The sequence below is a fragment of the Cyprinodon tularosa genome, unplaced genomic scaffold (assembly GCF_016077235.1).
Source record: "Cyprinodon tularosa strain WSP-4 unplaced genomic scaffold, ASM1607723v1 ctg90, whole genome shotgun sequence".
Taxonomy (NCBI): Eukaryota; Metazoa; Chordata; class Actinopteri; order Cyprinodontiformes; family Cyprinodontidae; genus Cyprinodon; species Cyprinodon tularosa.
Genome location: NW_024039674.1, coordinates 3,499,990 through 3,522,500, shown reverse-complemented (window position 1 = coordinate 3,522,500; position 22,511 = coordinate 3,499,990). Strand labels below are relative to the sequence as shown.

The 22,511-nt window shown below is 41.2% G+C and overlaps 1 protein-coding gene across 4 annotated transcripts in view; it reads right to left on the bottom strand.

The window, feature by feature from the left end:
* Positions 1 to 5,853: 5,853 nt before the first annotated feature.
* Positions 5,854 to 22,511, bottom strand: part of LOC119776000 (transcription factor COE3-like) — a 54,813-nt gene continuing 38,155 nt past the window's right edge. Inside the window, exons 9-16 of one of the 4 annotated variants that reach the window (XM_038274191.1) lie at positions 21,141 to 21,274; positions 20,278 to 20,404; positions 15,894 to 15,982; positions 9,872 to 9,937; positions 8,764 to 8,926; positions 8,297 to 8,488; positions 7,985 to 8,155; positions 5,854 to 7,018 (exon numbers count right to left, since the gene is read on the bottom strand). In XM_038274191.1, the coding sequence (XP_038130119.1) occupies positions 6,987 to 7,018; positions 7,985 to 8,155; positions 8,297 to 8,488; positions 8,764 to 8,926; positions 9,872 to 9,937; positions 15,894 to 15,982; positions 20,278 to 20,404; positions 21,141 to 21,274 (974 nt within the window). In that variant the 3' untranslated portion in view covers positions 5,854 to 6,986. Of the gene's footprint in view, positions 7,019 to 7,984; positions 8,156 to 8,284; positions 8,489 to 8,763; positions 8,927 to 9,871; positions 9,938 to 15,893; positions 15,983 to 20,277; positions 20,405 to 21,140; positions 21,275 to 22,511 lie in introns of all 4 variants that reach the window. The other 3 variants (XM_038274192.1, XM_038274188.1, XM_038274189.1) reach the window with 3 other exon arrangements.

Here is a 22,511-nt window from a genome sequence, read left to right as displayed (position 1 = left end):
CCGTATTTAAAAAAGTGGTGATCTAGATCATGATTCAAATTTAGGAATTTTGTATAGGGCTCTTTAACATTGTTCTAAAGGAAACTGCCTTCAACAGATTAGTGACCTGCAAACTGGAATTTCAACAGAAAATTCATGAGGACGCCCAAAAATAACAAATCAATGCAAGGACAGGGTTGCTGCACATTACATCAGTCAGGCTGAACTGCTGGTCCCCTAATAATGCACAAATGAGATGATGAGAGAAAAGACACACTGAGTCTCAGTTCAATTTAGGTTAATTCAATTAGAAAATTATTGTCCCCAGGCACAATATAAGTCATCAAAGCATACAATAAAAATCTACAAAAAATAAACATCAAAATCTGAACCAAAAGATACAATTAAGTCATCCATAATAGACCTGGTAAGAGTGCTTTTTCCTTTGTTATGGTTTTTCACAAGCAAAATACAGGCTTCTTATTTGAAAATGTGTTTGAAAAGAATGTACTTTTTTTTCTACAGAATCACTAAATTCAGGTCTAATCAGTCTTTTTTAGCATGTTGAACAGAGGCTCACACATGGGGATAACTCAGACACAAGGTTTTTTTTAACCTCCACTTACTCTAGAAAAGACGGAACAAATCATCACTTATCCTCATTACCCTTCTCATCAGCCTAACAAGAATTGGTGGAATAAAAGCATCAACTGAAGACAGAAAAAAACATGGAGGTGAAATATTACAGAAAGCAGTGTATAATGAGCTTTTCATGTTATCACTGATTCATCTTAATCACTTCCTGTTTGTGCTTTTGTGTGAACAGAAGTTCATTTAAGCTTTCTCTGTTTATGTTTTAATAATCTGTGCTGAATAAGGAGATAAAACAACAGCCTCCTGCTGCAATGAATATTAAAAGGTCTGCTGACACATCTGATCATATAACCTCTGTCAGCTGCTATTAACTTCTTCTCAAAAGTTAAGAATCTGCTGGAATAGGGAACCCTGGTCTGAGGCTGTAACCCCCACTGATACCAGGGTCAGGATCTTCTCCAGAACAGCAAAGTCCTCACCCAGCGGGAGGCACTGTGGTGTATTTTATCTGAATGCGGGGTAAACAACTGATCTCTATTTATTCACTGGATAGCCGATAGGCTGAAAAAATGAGGTCAGTTGCCACCATCTTGGTACTCCCTACTCTCACAAACTCAAGATGCTGATGTTGCTAGCATTTGGCTGCAATTACATTTTTATTCTGTGGGAATATGTTTCACAGGTTATATATAACTATTTTCTCACCCCTCGTGGGGTGGTATGTGTCATCCTCAAGCTCGGGTCCTCTACCAGAGACTTGGGAGTTTGAGGATTCTGCGCAGTATCTTAGCTGTTCCTAGGACTGCACTCTTCTAGAAAACATCTTTTCTAGCTCCTCTTTCAGCCCTTGGTATTTCTCAAGCTTCTCGTGTTCCTTCTTCTTGATGTTGTTGTCGCTTGGGTTTGCCACATCTATCACTACTGCCTTCTTCTGCTGTTTGTCGATCAACACGATGTCTGGTTGGTTAGACATCACCTGTTTGTCAGTTTGGATCTTGAAGTCCCATAGGATCTTAGCTCGGTCATTCTCAACTACCTTAGGAGGTGTGTTCCATTTTGACCTTGGGACTTCCAGCCCATACTCATGGCAGATGTTCCTGTACACTGTGACAGCTACCTGGTTATGGCGTTCCATGTATGCACTTCCTGCCTGCATTTTACCCCCTGCTGTTATGTGCTGTATTGTTTCAGAGGCATCTTTGCACAATCTGCATCGGGGGTCCTGCCTGGTGTGGTAGACTCCAGCCTCTATTGATCTTGTACTGAGTGCCTGTTCTTGTGCTGCCATGATTAGTGCCTCTGTGCTGTCCTTCAGTCCAGCCTTTTCCAGCAACTGGTAGGATTTTTTGATCTCAGCCACTTCTTCTATTTGTCTGTGGTATACGCCGTGCAGCGGCTTTTCCCTATATGATGGTTCTCCTTCCTCTTTCTTGTCCTCACTTTCGGTTTTCTCCTGCCTGAGGTATTCACCAAGCCATTTGTCTTTGGGGGCCATCTTTCTGATGTACTCCTGGATCTTAGTTGTTTCATCCTGGACAGTGGTCTTGACACTCACTAGCCCTCGGCCTCCCTCGCTACACTTGGTATACAGTCTCAGAGTGCTGGATTTGGGGTGAAACCCTCCATGCATTGTGAGGAGTTTTTTCATCTTGATGTCAGTAGCCTCTATCTCCTCCTTTGGCCAGTTTATTATACCAGCGGGGTGTCTGATGACTGGCAGGGCATATGTGTTGATGGCTTGGATCTTGTTTTTCCCATTCAGCTAACTTTTCAGGACCTGCCTTACTCTCTGTAGGTATTTAGCTGTGGCAGTCTTTCTTGCTATCTCCTCTTGGTTTCCGTTAGCCTGAGGCACCCCAAGGTATTTGTAGCTGTCCTGAACATCTGTAATGTGGCCTTCTGGTAGTTCAACCCCCTCGGTTCTGATCATCTTCCCTCTCTTTGAGACCATGCGACCGCACTTGTCCAGTCCGAATGACATCCCAATGTGGTTGCTGTAGATCCTGGCAGTGTGGATCAGTGAGTCAATGTCTCGCTCACACCTGGCATACAGCTTGATGTCATCCATGTAGAGGAGGTGACTGATGATTGTTCCGCTTCGGAATTGGTATCCATAGCCAGTCTTTGTGATGATCTGGCTGACGGGGTTCAGGCCTATGCAGAACAGCAGCGGGGATAGTGCATCGCCTTGGTATATGCCGCACTTGATGGTGACTTGTGAGATTGGCTTTGCATTGGCTTCCAGACTTGTTTTCCACAGCTTCATTGAGTTCTTGATGAAGGCTATTAGAGTCCTGTTGATCTTGTACATTTCCAGGCACTCCAGTAACCATGTATTGGGCATTGTGTCATAGGCTTTCTTATAGAAGATATATGGGTGGGGGCACTCTTCCCACCTGCCCCCACCCATCCTCACCACCTTCTACAGAAGCACCATAGAGAGCGTTCTGACCAGCTGTCTCACTGTGTGGTGTGGAGGCTGCAGCGTCTCAGAATGTAAGAATGTGAGAAGAGTGGTAGGAACAGCAGAGAGAGCATCATCAGGGCTCCTCTTCCCTCCATTAAAGACATTTCATCCCAGTGCTGCAAGTCCCGAGCCCGTAACATCATCAATTATCCCTCACACCCCAACCATGGACTCCCTGCTGTCCTCTGGGAAGAGGTACAGCAGATTCTGCAACAGCTTTTTACCCACCACCATCAGCCTGCTAAGCTGTTAAAAAAAAAAAACTCTAAATCAAGTCACAGACTCTGCATCACCACGATAAAATCAAACCAAAAACTAAAAAAAAACATTCTACTGCATATATGCACCATAAATTATATATATATATATATATATATATATATATATATATATATATATATATATATATATATATATATATATATATATTAGTGTTGCGCCAATGCCATTTTTTGGCCCCGATACGATACCCGATACCTGGCTGTGCAGTATCGGCCGATACCGATACCATAATAATGTAAAATAATTGCCATCATGGCTTTGTCAAGCTGCTGCCTACCTTTGTGAAGCAGGAAAAAATAATACAAAGTAGGGTTGTCAAAAGTATCGAAACTCAAAAAAGTATCGATACTAAAATGTTGTATCCGGATACAATACTCGTTTTTAAAAGTATCGATACAGTGCCACCACCAGTGGCACCTAAGCAGTCATTCATCTAAAGTGCAGAATAGAGGACAATGCACTTTCAGAACACTGTATGATTGAATAATTCTGTGCACTTTTCAGTTTCAGACTTTTTTTGTAAGAGGTGAAGCTGCTGAGAATTATTTTTGTTTCTTAACTGGTTTGGCTAGTGTCATTGTTAAGTGTGCAAAGCATAGCCAAGGAAGGAACACTTAATTTTAATTTTATAAGTTTTTTTTATCAAGCTTGCTTAATATTGTGCACAGCATACAACCATTGTATTTATTTATTGTATTTTATTTATCAATGAAAATATTTCTGTTTTTATCCTCGTGGTATCGAAAATAGTATCGAGTATCGAATATTTTCCTTAGTATCGGTATCGAGTTGAAAAGTTTAGTATCGTGACAACCCTAATACAAAGTGAATCCAGTAGAACTTTTTATTGCCTACCTGGAATGGGTGACAATAGTTGAATAAACTTATGGCTCTCAAAATGGTATCGGTGCCCTATTTGTTGGTACTCGCCGATACCGATACCACCATTTTAGGGCAGTATCGGGGCCCCGTCCGATACTGGTATCGGTATCGGTGCAACACTAATATATATATATATATATATATATATATATATATGTGTGTGTGTTAAAATGTTCTGAACTTCCATATCAATGCATTTTGCACCATGGTATTTTTTTTCTCCCACGCTGTTTACATTTGATCATGGCTGCACTTTCTGAAAGCTGTACAAAAACAAAATTTTGTTTTCTGTGCACTCTGTGTATACAAAATGACAATATAAGTTGTCCAGGTCTATGTCTTAATCTAACTCATGTATAATACATGTACATCAATTTAGCACTTATGGCACATCATCAAATGGTGTGTGTGTGGGGTGTGTGTAATATTCTTAATATCTAAGTACAGTATTATTATGCTTCATTAACACACACATTTTGTTGAGCATAATATGTTATATCACATTATTTATAGATGTCATACTGAATATGAAATATGATGTGCATATTTTTTTACCATAATTGACAGTAATCTACAAATGCTATGAAGCAGCAAATGTGTGTCAAAATGACGAATCTATCTATATTTTAAAAGTCTTAAGCCCGACTGAAAATGAGAAAATTCTTGTTATTCGATACTGTAGTGCACGTGTTGTTTACATTCCAACCAGTCTAACAAGGGAGTACAAATGTGGCGGCTTGTGATTTTACAGCAACATGTACCTACAACGGCCAATTGGCTATCCAGTGAATACATAGAGATCAGTGCGGTAAACCTCAAAGAAAATAACTTATTGTTTTTCAGCGATGTCACAGAGAGTGGATGATTATGTTTTGTCTCACAGCCATGAAAACATGGATAGCCTATTGAATAATGATGCTTGACTGGTAAAAGTGTTTTCATACTGTAGGCTGATATCCTTCAAGGACACTGCCAAAAGACGAGCTTTCTACATATTCTGGACCCACTTTAGATCCTCCATATAAAACCCTTGATCCCTGGCAAGGAAAATTCCATTAACATCCACCTCATTTTGGGAAATTCTCATCTATTCTGCATACCCAAATGGAAAAGTAAATAACTTAGAAACTGTAAGCCCAAATTAAGTGTGATACATTATTTGTAAGCTAACACCTTTTCGTTTCGGAATATATACGTGAAAATTGGGTGAGGAAAACACAGCCCAAGCTGCATCAGTTCAAACATATTTTTATTCTCGAAATTTTAGAACAGCAGTAATAAAGACATTCTTGCTTGTTGTGGCTGCTTTGTCATGTTTACCCTTTGACGTGCCGTTATATCTGTGTTAATTGTGCTTTGGTGCTCTCTGTGTCCATAAAATGAACTTGGTGGTTGAATTGTGGATAATATAAGCTTTCCAATGATGTCTTACATGTCTTTATTGGTAAACATTTTACCGGTATAATTTTTATACATTCTGAGTTATTACTTTTAAACCCTTTAAAACAGTTTTGAGAGGTTAAAGCTTAAATACAGTCTTCTCTTAACCCACCAGATAGATCCAACCAGGCTCTCCACACCTTTGCTTTTACAGGATAAGACAAATCCTATCAGATTGACATAGTGAGGCAGTAAAAAAGGCAACAGAGTCCATCAGAGCGACCTGCTGAGTTTATTCACTGTGGAGAAGTTACAACATGGTTCACATTAAAAACAGACAGGAGCTGCTGATTGGACAGCCGCCTGGATCGACAGATATAAATACGTGATATAAAACAATGGCTGTTGGTGGGTGTGGCAACAACACATGCACACACATGTCTGGAGACCATATGACAACATCCATCAATACGAAAAATCATATAGATATAAATATTTAGATTTTGTATGATACAAAAACAGGTCACCACAGTGAAAGAGGGGGTGTGTCATCAATCACAGTAGTGACAAAGAAGTATTCAGTTAGCTACAATTTTGGCAAAATTCACAAAACCCACACAAAGACACAGGGCGGGGCTTAAGTGATTGGGTGTGGAACAATAGGAGGGGCTTAGGCCGAGACCAGACATGAAGAAAAATGGCTACAATAACGCTTTAGAAAGGGTTCATCTTTACAGTGTAAGCATTAAAAACCGGACAGAGGGTTGGCTAAGCTAAAATGATTAGAGGGTGTGGCTTATGCATTGTATTTCAACTGTGCTTTAACAACTTTGAGTTTAAGTTAAAATAGAAAGCAATAAGTAAATCATATGTTTCTGTTTTTATTTGACAACTGTGCATGACCCATTTGTTCACAACCAGGTGATCATAAAAACTGTTAAAATTTCTTCCTGAAAAAGCTAAAAGAAATGGAAATCAGGATGGGCTCTGTGAGACTTCAGAATGATATCTGTCAATGTTTCCTTTACCAGCACTCTGTGGCATCACACAGGTAACACCTGGTAACGTAAGATAAAATCAGCAGGTTTTTCTCTTAATCTTTGAGCTTTTTGCTTTTTTACAGGAAGTAATTTCCTGTCCCAGGTGTGAAATTGCAGATTTATACAAACAGAGACTAGACATTAGAACCAGAAGAGAAGGTGATGCACCTGCAGAAAACTGCTGTACAAGAAGTCCTTTTCTTAAACTTCTAGGTCAAATCACAGACCCGATAAACTCTCTGGTTGGTCAGCAGCTGCCTGAGGACCTGCCTCTAGAGACCACATGTCCCCCCCCTCGCCTCTGAGGTCATTGTTGCTTGGGGCTGAAGGGAAGGACGGAGGTGAAGAAGGAGAGACGTTTTCTACATAGGAGGAACTACGAGGCCTGACATGGCTGCAGAGGAAGAAGAAGAAAAACAAACATCTCAGTCTTGCTTACTCATCAGAAAGGCAACAGTTAAAGATTAACAACATTTATTCCTTATTATCAGCCCCCCATGATATTATGCCCACCTTCCCTCAGTGCTACAGCTCTTTTGTTTGCTGTTACTCTTGCAGCTCCAATCAATTTCAACTCATATTTCTACAGCAAACAAATAATTGCAATAAATTTCCCTTGTGCTGTAGTTATCACTACTATTTAAGCTGGCTTCATTCAGAGAGCTGATGCTGCACAGCTGCACATGGATCCACACACACACTGAACAGACTCTGTGGCCTTTGTGGAAGCTGAGAGCAGCATGAATATTTAAGAGTGGACAAACCTCTCTGTCAGAACTACTGACATCACACACTGACTGAACACTGTCTGTTCAATGTGTGTGTGTGTTCAGTGTGTTCAAACGATGTATCTGTGACTCCTAGTGAATAAAACATGGGTGGGCCTGTCACTCTCATGTAGCTCTTACAGGACTCATCTCAACCACAGACTGTTTACAGAGGAAACCATCACAGATCTTTGATTCATTCAGAACAAAAGCAGAGCATACAACATTTCAGAAAGTATTCTCTACGTAAGGTCAAAAGCTTTTTATTTCCCTGGTTATGCTGAATCAGAAATGACTGCTTTGTTGAAAATCAAAGATTGGGTTGAAAATATGCTAATTTCATCAGTTGTTTAAAGTCATCCAGACTTTTCTTGGAAATAATCGGTTTTCAAAAATAGAGCATAATACCAAAAATAACCTATTTTATCCATCAGTTTGGGAAAATGTTCTTTTCATCCTGTTTAAAATGAATTAAAGGCAACAAATAAACAAGGAACCAAAAGAGTTGCTTTAAAAACCTGCAGGTGGAAGAGAGTAAAGCTGAGGGAACGGGGGGGTAGAATGGAGGAAGGGTAAAGGAGGCGGGGCCTCACCTTGTAGCCCATTGGCGTTGCCGCCTGAACAGTTGGGAGGAGGAGGAGGTGAGGCCGATGGTCGAACAACGGGAGCAAAGGCGCTCTTTTGTTTGACGGCAGCCGAGAAGGAGAAAACTCCATGAGAAGAGTTACAGTTAGACACGGCCATGGTGGGACTGGAGGGAACAACTGGAAGACACATACTCAAAATAGTTAAACACCAATTTCACCAGTTCACAACATCAGTAGTACTAACAGCAGCAGTACTACTGGTATGGTTGTAGCTATTTTAGCAGCTGAGGCGTTTCTGATATTTACCTTGATACTTACTGCCGTAGGGCGAGTTGGCTGACGAACCATTCAGAAAACCCGGAGACGTTGCCACACCCAGGTTGGGCATGCCAGCATTGCCATAACCATTCATGCTGCTACTGACAGTGTTGCCATAGTTACTTTGCTGGGGGGTGGAGCTTGGGACATACCCACGTGGTGACACGCTGCTTGTGTTTCGATTGTAGCCGACTAAAAGAAGAAAAGATTGCTGGTCATATGACAGAATTTGGAAAGGAAACCCTGGTCCCAGAGGGTTAGCTGAATGGCTGCTGGACCTGGAACCAAAAAAAAAAAAAACCTCCTAGGAGAACTTATCAGGTTTTAGATTCTTCAACATTTTCCCTACCAGCTGATAACATTAAAACACCTGCATGTTTGTGATGATTTAAGGATCAGAACAGATCCTCAAATGGACCGTTGCTCACCAAGTTACTTTGGTAAAGAATTGGTATTTCTTCTTGTACCTTGTGTCGTCTCAGAGACGTTTACTGCCACCTGTCCGCTGAAGGAGTTTACTCCCATCATTCCATGTGAAGCAGAGTTTCCTAAGGAGGGGATCTGGTTGTGGTTCCTTGGGACACTGTAGAGAGCTTCAGCTATATCTGCAGCTCGTTTAAGGATGATTTCCTGTAGGGACACCAGACTGTCAAGGAGGCTTGTGGACCATACCATTCAAAGTTAAACCCCAGATCTCTGCCTTATTTCTTTTTTTCTCTCCATCCACTGTATATATGTGAACGCACTGTATATACCCTATGCACCTTTTCCTTCTTTTAGCACCTTCTTTTGACCATTGAACCGATGTGACAAGTGAATATTTCCACTATGAGATCAATAAAGTCTATCTTATCTTATCTTAGATCAGAGTTTACTTTCAGTCCATGAGTTTAGACATGTAGTAACTAATAGTAGTGTAAAAAATATATATATTGATTTGACAGTATTAGTATTGATTTACAATATGGCGGGATGGATCTTAAAGTAAAAAATATTTGTAGGCAAACATCTATTTCATTGTCTTCGTTTTAACGCTTTATCTCCCGGCCACTAGATAGCAGTGTATTGCTCAAGAGCCTATTCTTGAGAAGCTCTGCACCAGAGTAATTGTGCATGATAGATGCTGTAACTATTTTTAGCATTATCACGGATTACCACAGTTTCTTGACCCAGAATGATGACTGCTTTATCAGCTGATCAATCCCCTTAGATGATTGCTTTTGGATCTATGTGCAGAATGGGGTCCATTTCAGAACAGACCTATACATTGGCCCCACACTATACGTTTTCAGCACAGGTCAGTGGACATAATTCTGATGTAGAAAAAAGCGGGGTTGACAGTTAAAAGAAACCTAATTAAGCATAAATAAACAATCCATGGTACCCAAATAATCTCTAATATTTTCATGAATTATGGGTGTTATTAATTGACATCTTTACGAGGCTTCATACTGTAGTCAATTTATTGAAGATCCAAAACCAAAGAGATAATTCCCAATCTGAACTAATTTCTGCAGCTTCAGTTTTTGCAGTGAACCTGACCAGCTTAAGTGAATGTAAAGGTCTAAAGCTTACCTGGTTGTTGTGAGGCATCCCATAAAGTGCCTCCACCAGGTCAGCAGCTCTCTTCAACAGCACCTCCTGTAAGAAAAGGGGGGTGGATTAAAGTTAACTGCTTATTGGGAAGCAGATTATCATTTTTGTTATATTAGGTTTCAGGCTTATGAAAAAAATAAAATTGATAATAATAGATTTTATTGGAGGAGGTATTTCAAGTCTACCAAAGACAGCGACCACAACAAAAATTTAAGCAATAAGAAAAAAAAAAAAACTTAAATAAAAGTAAAGAAATAACTGGCACTTTTATGGGAAAAATAGATGGTAGATGGATGGTAGAAGAAAAGGTTGGGTGTCATTTGGACAGCAGTAAAATATAGTTCCAAGATTGCTTAAAAATTGGCAACACAGAAGTTGATAGATGAAAAAGAACAGAGTGCTTTGGAAAGACATCATAGGTGACAAGGAAAGGTTGTGGTTTGTACTCCGTAAACAAAACAATATCAGTTAGAGCAGAAAATTTTAACCACTTCAAAGATGTGACAGAGTCGGCATTCTCGCTCATATTCAATGTCATACTCTTCGTCATCCTATTACTGGGTCGTCGGGGCAGCAGTCTCAGCAGAGACTCCCAAACTTCCCTCTCCCCAGGCACCTTCTCCAGCTCGCTGAGGGAAGCCCAAAGTGCTTCCAGGCCATCCGAGTGCTACATTCCCTGCAGCTGTCCTGGGCTTCCTCTCAATGGGACATGCCCTGAACCCCTCCCCAAAGAGGGTTCCAGGACAAAAAGGTTGTCTAAGCCACCTCAGTTGACTCCTCTCGATGTGGAGGAGAAGCAGCCGCTTGTATCCAAGATCTTGTTCTGTCATACATGATCAGACTTCAGGACGATGGTTGAGGGTAGGAACATAGACTGACCGGTGAATCGAGAGCTTTGCCTTTTTGTTTAGCTCTCGCTTCACTACAGACCAGTGAAAACCATATCATAGCAGCAGCTGCATTAATAAGTCTATCAATCTACCGTGGTATTATCTTCTCATCCATGAACAGGACTCCAAGACACTTTAACTCCTCTAGTTGAGGCAGGAACTTTCCTTTGCATCTGAAGGCGAAAAGCCACCTTTGTCCAGTCGAGAACCATGGCCTCAGACCTCCCCCAGCATTGGCTTTCCTAAGAGCTGGAGGAAAGCCAATGGGCCAAAACCAGAACAACTGCAGCCTTTAGCTGTGCCTAGAAATAGAACCATTGAAAGAGGACAGTCCTGCCTCAACTCAACATGCACCAGTAACAGGTCTGACTTAATGTTGGCAATGTGGACCAAAGTTTTGCCCCACTTGTACAGGGACCTGATGGACAAGAGAAGCCTCGAGGATCATCTATACTAAGGGATATGATGAGGAATGGTCTAAATTAGAATTTTTATTAATAAAACATCAGCTTTTACTCGACATTACTCCTTGTTGTTTACTTTTTAGCTGATCAACAAGTTCAAACAGGGCTTCAGGTTTAAGGCCACACATTGCAACACATTGTCTGACATAGACTCAGCGTGTTTCTGAAGCTGATCCACTTCACTTTAACGAGTTCCTGGAGAGCACATATCTGACCCACTCTGTTAGCAAGTGTGTGTGTGTGGATGTGTATGTGTAAGTGTGTTTGGGGGGGTTTAGAGCGAGTAATCAGGCAGCAGGAGAACAATGCTTCATTTAGTCTTTATCTTAATTAAACACTCTCCAAGCTAATCCGCTGCTTTTCATTACAAACTCCTTCAAGAGGTTTTTCAATTAACCCCCCCAACCCACCCACCCACCCATCCCTCCATCCATCCATCCATCCATCCATCCATCCATCCATCCATCCATCCATCCATCCATCCATCCATCCATCCATCCATCCATCCATATCATTCTTTCGTTGTACTATTTTCCTTTCCTCTGTCTTTGTCCTCCTTATTCTGTTTTTGTCCATTCTTTTCTTTTTGTTCAATTTCATCCCTCACTTTGGGCACCTCACTTTGATATTGTTAGATGTTCCTATTGTTCCTTGGATAAAAAAGAACTGTTTGAAAGCTCAGGCTGATTGAGTGAGTGTGATCAGGTGTGTTGGAGGGAAGGGAGGGAGGCGTATCACACACAGAGAAGAAAGTGGTTTCCTGTGAAGAAGCCCTCAGCTTCAGATTGTCTCTCATCTGCTCGTTTATGCAGAGATGTTCAAGTATCGCAGCGAGGGAAGAGCTTTATCTTCATCCCACCAACACACACGCACCCAGAGGCAGTGTTTATGGAGACAAATGGAGGCCTTATTATTACAAGTGTTTCATAGTTATGCTGCGAGATGACAAGCATCTCTCACACACACATTACCAGGACTAGCACAGAGATAAAGCTTATAGCTTGTCATCACTGAGGAGAAATCCAATTATTCATCTAACACACACACATACATACACACACACAGATCCTTTAGTTTAAGCAGAAGGGAATAAACTCCAGTCAACCTAACAGGAGAAATAATCAAATCACAATAAAAGTCTAAATTAATCAAACAATAACCAGTCAAGTAGCTAAAACTTCTGTTTTGAATCAAGTTCACCTTAAACCACAGCAGCCCCATCTTCAAGTTTAAAACCCAACTGGTTTCACAGTGATGTCCCTGCCTCCAGAACAATTAGTTCCACCAACTTCTGCTCCACATTATGTTCCAGAAATATAATTCAGAATTGTCTTGTCTAGTTCTGCTCCAGAACATGCTCCAGAACCACCTGTAGTTCTTACAACTACATGCTCCAATGCCATCAGATTCCCTTTTTTTTGTCAAAAGCATTGGTTTCATTATCACCATATCCAGAACCATCAACCAGACTCTCTGATCCAAAACCAAGTGTTTCAGAACCATCTGTTTTAATGTAATCTGAAACAGAACTCAATCTTCAAATATCATATGTTCAACAATATTTGTATCTGCATCACCTTTCTAGGGCTGGGTATCGTTCGAAAATTTTCGGTGCCGGTACCAATACCGATACCTTCACTTCGATACCGTTTTCTGAGCGATACTTTTTTCGATACCAGTTTTGTAATATCAATTTGAAGAAAAAGAAAATTACACAACATAATAAAGTATAAATCTTGAGTTTTATTTTAAGCTCTGATTTTTCCATTTACATTTTTCCTCTCACATAAAAAAATGTTTTTCAGTGAAGAACAGTTGCGAACAAGTCAGTGTCTAATATTCACTGTTACATTGTGAGGACCTTTTTACTTAGCAGTTTTTGTTTAGAAAAATTACCATGTCTGCTTTCTCAGGAGACAAACAAGCCTGTTGAATGGGATCCTACTGACAGCGCACCGCTGGTATGTGGGGTCTGAGCGGCTCCGACAGAAATAATATTAGAAGGCAGGATGGTAATCTGGATGAACTGACTGCACTGATTAAGTTTTCAGGGGGATTTTCCAACCTAAAAACATAATAAATTACTTTATCCCCACTGATCACAGCAAATATAGCTGCCAGGCAAATAAAGGATAGAGTAGCTCCGCCCAACGGGCGTCAGAGCCACTTTTCGACCGTGCAGCCAGAGCAGCAAAGCTGCTTCAGCCGCGCGTCAGAAACTGGTACAAGCAGCAAAAACGAAGCAGCAGACGCGATTTTGCTGCTCCTGCTGCGTCCGGTGTGAAAGCAGCATGATTCACTCCGCTCTGGCTTTGCACTGCCAACGGGCTGCTGAGAGGAGGATGGTCGCGCTGGCTGCGGTCCGCTGTTCTTGCAGTCAAACACCGATCAACTTTCTGCTCTTAAATTGTTTCTGTGCACAATGTATTGCATTGCGCACTATTGGCATCAGTCTTAATAAAGTGAAGCCACACTTTTGACATGGGGGGCATTTTAAAGGGGTTCCACTATCCTCGCAACCAGTTCACAACAGATACACATGAACCCTGGCTGTAGGCGTGACCACCTATGTATTTCTCCTGGATGACGCAATCACGTTTAGTGTTACAGCCAATCCCCGAAACTTGGCACCGAAAGACAAGGCATGTTTCGATATTCTGTAGAACCGAAAGCATTTTGGTCGGTACCATAAAAGAACCGATGTTCGGTACCCAGCCCTACACCTTTCTGCACATTGACTCTCTTCCAAAAGTCCAATCAGTGACAGGCTTTGGACCCTTTATCCAGAGGCACATTCAAGAAATATCATTCAAGCTAAATTTTCCTGAACTTTATCATCTGAAACCATATTTTCCAGTTCCCTTCTTTCAAATAGCAGTGTGTTCTTAGAAGGTTTATCTAATGGGATACAGAACCATCTTATCCAAGACGTCTATTCCATTGGAAGCAGCCATATAATATTCAGAACCACCTGTTTCTAGAAACATGTGGCTCATAAGCAGCTGTTCCAGAAACTATGCAGGAAAAGCCTGGTTCTGATCGCTACTGAGAACTCAAATGTTACATCTTCTCAGGAAGTAGTACAAGAATTTCTGGCACCATGAAAAAAACTTTTGTGGAACCAAACTCAGGGTAAAGAAGTCTGTGAATGACTGAAGTTAGAAAACCCAATATGACCTCAGCTCTGCGTTTGACTCTGTCCTGTCCTAGAGGAACAGCACACCCAGTCTGACTTTTCTTTTAAGGAACAATGAACTCTTGTTGAAGACCACATGGATGTTCTTAAGGGCTGCTCCTGATGTTTCCACCAGGACCTCAGATGTTGGCTGGATTCTGAACGTTCAAGACCAGAAGAAGGCAGAGAAAACCCTGACCCCAACGCTTTAATTCATCTAAACCTAGATATTTGTTTTCAGCTCAGAAACTGAATTTAGGCATCACTTTTCTTCCTTTACCTCAAAATCTATTAGATCACTGATGTTTGGACAATACAATCACCTAATTTTCAATTAGAACAAGGGTTCTAACTGTTCGGTAATTTACTTTTTTATTCCCTTCAGGTTATTCTTAGTCTGATTTATTTTTCTTCAGAAGTGGATGGGACCTTTTGCTCACGCAGTTCATCTGTCTGGGGTCAGAGACGCAGGCTGGAGATGGGTTAGTTGGATATTTATGGAGGACAGGAATGCAGCAGAAACACACAGATGTTAGTTTTTATAGAAATCAGATAAGATGACAGCAGATAATCGTGTGTGTGCCAATCTCTTTTCTTGCCACATGGCTGCACTCAGTGATTACCTGATTTGACTGTTTCAACCTTCCTGTTTACCAATGGGCTTAACCCCCCACCCCTTCATAAACACACAAACACACACGCCCCTACCCACACACCCTGTCAATGAAGAATTTGAAGATGTTTCCTGCTGTGTGAAAATCATGGTCCTGTTTTAGTTTTTTTCTGAGCCCTTAAGTTAAACCGTCTTCTGGTCTGGTTCTGCTTCAAGAGGTGGTCCTCAGGTTAAAAAAAACCCGTAAATATTCGGTATTATTTCAAGTCAGCAGAGATTTCTCAGTCTCAAGTAGCTGAACTCTTCAGCGAGTACCAGACAGTGCGGGTAACAGTATAAAACCACTGCAGATGAATTATTGAAGACGTGGTGGGATGTGGTTTTCATTACAGAGCTAACAGCATGTCAGCTCACATCAAGGCAGCTGGAGAAACAAAGTGCAAGGCAAAAATCTTCTTTGAGCTGCTGCACGTCTTCATGCTCACATGTTCATTAAAAAAAGAGCTGGAAGTACATTCACACACCTCCAGGCTGATAACTCACTCACACTATCACACATAGAAACTCCTGATCTGCTCCAGGGTCTAAAAGCTGCTGGTCCAGGGACTGGCTCTGCAGTATTCCTTATTTAAGATTTTTAGCTGTAACCATCCAAAACTGTAGCTCAGCACTGACTGTGTATGATTGTGTTCATCACAGACACACAAGTTAAACAGAGCAGTCAGTAGATGATTATCAGACTTTGAGCAGCCAACTAGAACGCACGCTGATGGAAAGAACACACGGACCCAGCCTGGCTCTAGATTGTCTCTCTGTTGTTGTTCCTAGAGTTTCTGTGCTTCATGTGTCTGTGTGGTACCTTGGGTAGCCTCTCAGGATCTCCGGGGTGACGAGGGATGACCTTCTGTAACCTCTGGAAGCCATAATCGATGGTGGGCTCATTGAGTGCTGCGAAGGAGCAGAGAGAGGGAGACTACTCAGTTCTACAGTTCACAGTGTACGGAGAGGATTAGTTAAAGCACAGAGCACTTCTGACTAACGGGCCTATTAAATCGTGCAGTTTTATCTATCTTACTTGACTATACCATGACATACTATAACACACAGATCAAATATACTTTGGTACAATGTCAAGTTTCTTGTGTGCTCTGTCATGCAGCCTGCCTCTGTTTGGTTGTTTTTGGGCTTGCTTGCTGCTTGCCACTCTCTGCTCGGCTCCACTCTGTTAAATAGAGTAAGCAGATGCAACTGCCTCTCTCCTAATCACCCTCATCTCTAAGCTGCCACTCTTCCAGGAGGATTAATACTCACCCCTCTCAGTCAAGCTCCACCAGATTGTCTCTCTGACAGTATGAGGTTTGTTCCACTGATTGTGTTCACTTCCTTTCTTCCTGTTCTCGCCCTGCCCTTGCCTGATTTTTAATCGGCCCCTGATTCTTGACACCTTCCACGGTCATCTGAATTCACGATCCTGCCCTCAGCCTGTTCAGCCTCTCACTTGATGGTTCAGTTGCCATCTGCCTTTTTATGCCTGGTCCCTTCTCAAGCCTGCTTGCCTATAACTTAAGCCTCACAAACCTTTTAAGTGTGACGTGTCTGAATGAATATTGGGTTCTCAGAAACATCTCATAACATGCTCACTGTACTCCGAATTTTACTACTAAATTCCCTTACGTCCATTCAGCCAGAGAGAAATAACAAGGACTTTAAAGAACCCAGTCCTAGCTGTAACATTTATCAGTACTGAAACTTGTATAAAAGTCGCAGGAGGATTGTGGCCAAGAAAACAAGGACAATCTATCACCCTGTTGAGATCTATGACAACCATAATGGTTTCTGCTAGGATTTTTTCAGTTGCTATGTCTGTGTACATGAAAAATAGATAAACAAAAATTATAGTAACAGATACAATAACTCTAATGAGATATGAAGATGACAAGTGCATTTTACTTGTGCACATAAAGCAGATGTGAATCTTGTGCAAGAATTTGACTCATGGACACTGCTTCTTCTAAATTGTGCTTATAATATAGCAGTGACTTTTGCATATGGCTGTGAATTAAACACCTTCAAATTTCCCTGTAAATAAATCTGTGACTTTTATACATCACTGTGTCTTGTGCTTGTCTTTTCTGACTATTGACCACTGCTGTGACTTGTGCCAATCTTTGTGACTTGTACACATTGCTCCCACTTATGCACATGGCTGTGATAAATACAGATTAAAGATTCATTCAGCGCGTGGCTGTAACTCTCATATTTTGATGTAACTTGAGCTAATGGCTGTGAGTCACGGACTCTACAGTGACTCATGTACACTTCTGCAACTTCTGCAGATAGCTGAGACTGGACGGGCCTTTTATTTTTATTTTCTGCTCCTCCTGAAACATCCTTTAAGGCTTAAGCTGGCTGGGAGGTGATAAATCAGAGCATCAGTGAATTCAGCAGAGCGCAGCTTTAAGTGTGCACATGTGTGTGTTGAATACATGAATCATAATCCCGTCTTGGTTCAGCTGCATTTAACAAGCTTTAGACTGACTGTCCTATACATCATCACACTGTGTCTTGTGTGTGTGTGTGTGCTCAGTCCTTGAAGGCCCACAGGGCGGAACCAGCAGCAGTTATAGAGTGTGTTAGCTCTCCTGATGTCTGTGTTATCTGCAACTCCTGTGACCTTGTTGATGTTGTTCACTTTGTTATCTGCTGTGTTTCTGTCTAACCTGCTGCCGCCTGCTCGCTGATGAAACCTGATCTGCTTGGTCTAGTCGGCTTTGAAAAATTCTCACTGAACATTTAGGTTCAGTGAAACACCTATTTTAAGTTGTTTGGGATCTCCTGCAGGACTCTTAAGTGCCTGAGAGGGAAACGTTAAGCTATCTGCTTTCAATAAGATTTGTTTAAAAGAAGATCTATCATGAAAAAAGCTACAGTAAAGTTTCTGGGTTTCTAGCTTGAAATTAGGGCTCTGAATCTATAAGCCCCTGAATACAAACAGGTCCTGAAGGAAGGAGTATCTTGTGATGGGCTAATTTCCTAATGCTAGATGGTACTGATGGGACAAGCTTTGTTCATCATCTTACTATGCACCTCAGTTTGAATCCCTGATAGAACTCAATACACTGCAGCCCAGGAAAGCATCAGCACCGACATTATATTGCATCATCATGTAAACTTAGCTTTGTTAAATATGTTAGCAGAAATAAGCTCATAACACGGGAGAATGCCAAACACACTCCCAAAAAAGTTGCGGAACTGAACCTCAAGCATGGAAGGGATTCAGAACGGCTGTGTTGAAGAACTTTCTGTTGGCCTTAGATAGACTTAGGAAAACTGTTTAGCAACTCAGAAAAGGAAAGCTTTGGACACCACTTGCTCTGTATAGCTTTGAGGTGAGATGAGAGATTTGACTAAGAAGGGATTTCCTCAAGCCACTCAGCTTGTCCTACTAAGGATGGCCATAGTCTGAGGATTCAGGGAGTGGTGAGTCTATCCTCATGGCAAAGGTCAATGAGGTAGTTACAAAGTTCTCCAACAAAAAGAAAATTTGCATTGTTGAGCTGCTGTTGTTCACATGACTCTTCTATGTCATATTAAGGGCTGGAAAAGCATTGGTGGTATCACTAACCAGTCTTTAAGAAAAGTATCAAATTATTCAGTTTCTCAGCCCATGACTGTCATTTGCAGATTTGCTAAGAGGGTCATGCAGGTATGGTTCTCCAATCATATGGAGCAATACTGGTTTACACATCAAATGCAGAACACTCCTCAAATGTGAGGAGTGCGCCACACAGACAGCTTCAGACATATACAGTAGTAGCCATTCAAAATGTCCCCACTTTCCTTGATGGGCCCTTGGTGGGTCCCCCACATTCCCTTTTTAAAAATAAAACTTTGTACTAAAATATTCTTTCTGTCATGATTTGTGGACATTAAGATCTAAAGAGAAGGGTCATATCCTGGTCAGACCCTGTAATTCAATGAAAGTGTTGAGTCAGAGTTAAAAAAAAATACACACTCCCAGGAGGAGGAGGCGATCATTCCAGTGACTGGAAGTTGGAGGGGATTTTGCTGGGAGTTGCAGGGAAGTGGGCTGCAATTCAGCTGGCGTTTGACTGGGAAGGGCCATTATGAATAGCGGCTTCTGTAATCAGGATTTCAGAGAATGTGCTGTAAATTGTAAAAATAATGACCGAGACATGTAGACATCACTATAAGGCATCTGTATATAGTTTATTTTGCAAAACATGGTTTGGGAGTTCTTTAAACTCCAGTGCAAGCTGGTGAAGTTTGCACTCATAGCTGAAAGAGCCTGATTAAAAGTTAGCCATTCATGAATGAGGTCATAGTTGTTGATAGGACAAACTTTGATATCCCCTTCTGGGTCAGATTTTAGTCTATGCCCCAAACTGAAGCGTTTATTTTGTGTGTGTGTTTTTTTTGTTTTGCTTTTTTTATTTTTTTATTTTTTTTGGTGGGATTAAGCAGGTGCTGGATAGACAGATTAGAACCTTGCCCACAGTAGATCTGGCTCTGGTCTGTCAGACTTAAGACAGAACTTAGCAAAGAAGAAGCTTTCAGTTTATTGGTATGTCTACTTTCCAGCCCTCACAATTAGTCATTAAATAATGATCATGACTAAGAACTGGACCACAGGTGACAGTGGTCCAGTTCTTTGTGGGGTAGTTGAGAAAAGCCTTATGTCATGGCGAGGAGCTCCACATTCATGGGCACCTTGGAATGGAGCTGCTAGTCCTCTAGAGTGAAAGCAGTTGGTTTATATATTCAGGCCTGTTTTGAGGATTTATCCTGGTCTAGTTTCCGATCAGTAGTTTTCTGTCCATTTTCCAGGTGATAGGAGATCCCGAGACAGATGCAGAACTCTCCCACATCTTTATGGCACTATTGGGTCAAACTGAAGTATCTGTAAAAATGTATTCATTAAAAATCTCCATCCACCACTGCAGAGGGTTTAACTGATACGGCTGAAGTCAGTAGTTCTAGAACTGTCTGTGTTTCAACCCTTATCATTTAAGGAGACTGTTGAACCAAGATCTTGACAGAAAAAAAGTGTTCAATCCGTTTAACACATTAGTTTCTTACTGACCTCCAGTGTTAAAGGTTCATGCTAAGGCCACTGTGCCATTTGCAAACCGAGTCAACCAACAGACTGATGAAATAAACTGCTCTGTAAAATGAGGGAAAGGAAGTGTGTGTCAGTAGGTGTGAGTGTGTTTATCTGTTACCTGTATAGACAAAGCGTCCTGGCGCTCCTTTACAGAACTGTTTAGATTTATAGGACAGCGTGACCTCAACTACTCCAGGGATGTGACGTGGTGGAGTCTGGACCCGTATGGCATGAGGAGTGATCAGCTAAGCACAGAGACATATTCATGGGATATATTAGAGTCATCAGGCTATGTATACAATTCATACAAAATTTGCCTGAGTGTTTAAGTGTAGCGAAAGCCTCAACTAGAACCGAGAAAAGAAGAAAACTTGATTCTGCATTATCTCTGGAAAAAATGTTGTCCTGAATGTACTGGATGCTGCTCTAAAACCTTTGCTGGATGTTACTGCAATATTGGAACGGAAGTTCCTACAATTATCATTGTTCAGATTAATCGGATTCATTCACGTGTTATTGTCCATCACTGAGTTTCTCTAAGACTAGAAAGGGATCAGCTGTTGCTCCATTAAATTCCTCCTAATCCATTGGTTTTATTTACCAATATGATAAATCTGTAAATGTCTGACTGTTTTTCATATTAGACACTTTGTTTCCTATTTCTTTAGAAAAATAAAATAAGGTCACATATCCCTGCTGTCAGAATCCTGGGATAAAACAATATTTTATTTGCAGTTTGACTGATGTCCTTAATATTTCACAGTTGCAACCTGAAATGCAGGAATAGGTGGACCAAAATAATGAACACAACCTAATGTAATGTCTAGAATCACAGGATCAGATTATCTGTGGTACAGAAAAAGTCCCAAAAACTGAGGAATTACTTAAAAAAAACATTTTCCTTTTTGGGTTGATACTATAAAGCATGGTGGTATGTCTGACCGGTAATAACTGTTAATCTGATTGGTCAGTGTGAATTACCTCACTCCACACCAGCATGGTGCCAAAGACGACCTGAAGACCATCAAAGAAGTTGTCTCCGATGAGGATGACAGTGGCTCCACCAGTCGTCCAGCCCTCACTGGGACTGATGGCTTTTATACAGGGAGTGGCTGCTGGAGCAGAGACAGATGTGTTAACATCAAACTGTGTGAAACAAGCTGCTCAGGTCAGAATCTGAAGACTTAGTAAAGACAAACCAAAGGAACAAATAGTCTAAGGCCCCGTCCACACGAAGTCAAAACGAACACGAAACGCTGATTTTTTCCAAAACGTTTGCCGTAAAGACGGAGACGTAAAATAAATGTGAGCGTCCACACGAATGCATGAAAACGCTGCAAAATGTATGCCAGGCCTGTAAGTGGCGCTGTGGTGCCAAAGCAAAAATAAGCGACGAAATGTTGGGCATGCGCACTAATATTTATACATGGTTGCCCTGCGGGTCCATTTTCGTGGTTAAGTCAAATTCAGGTGCTGAACTATGTCGTCGATATTGCTCAGTTCTTCCTGGAGATATTCCAGAAGAAGAAGATTCTGTTGTAAGCCCGACAGCAGGGTGAGTAGCATTAGCAGCAACGGCGCCATTGTTGTTGTGATACTGGTCGCGCATGCGTGTGTAGAGGCGACGCTATGACGCATGCGTGTAAAAAAAAATATGCGGTTAGAGCGTAAAGATGGAAACGCGAAAACGGCGTTTCGAAATCTTCCCACTCTGAAGGCTGAATAAAAAAAAGATCGTTTACAGACCCCCGAAACGCTGGCTTCGTGTGGATGAGAGGCTGGTTTGGTGAAAAATTTGTGCGTTTAGGCCAGGGTTCGTCTTCGTGTGGACGGGGCCTAAAAACCACATAGATTCATCTGCAGTTGAGGTTTTTTTCTCCACAAATCAAATGGATGAACACACTATACACATTGGTATGAGGCATCCAATAGAATAGAATAGAATAGAAGACCAAAGAACCGCTTTAAATACTAATAAATGAAATAAAGAACTGGAAACTACTGGAACACTATTGTAACCAGTTTAACATAACCACAAGCTGAGAGGAGGATGACCGACATAGAAACCTTAGAGCTGCACCGAAGAATAGAAATGCATTTTCCTAACTAAACCTTAAATCAAGAGGTGGAAGGTGAACAATGGACAAAGATAATTTCTTAGCAAGATTTTCCCCTTTCAAGCTTTCTTGACCTTGTAGATTTTCGCATGTTATGAACTTAAAAGGGGACGTCTCTCAGAATGGTTGTGCAAAGTTTAATCATTATGACCCTAACAAGTTCTCTGGGTCAAACAACAAGCTAATAAGCAGCAAAGTTATTGGAGTAAAATCATTAAATGTAAATGTTTTATTT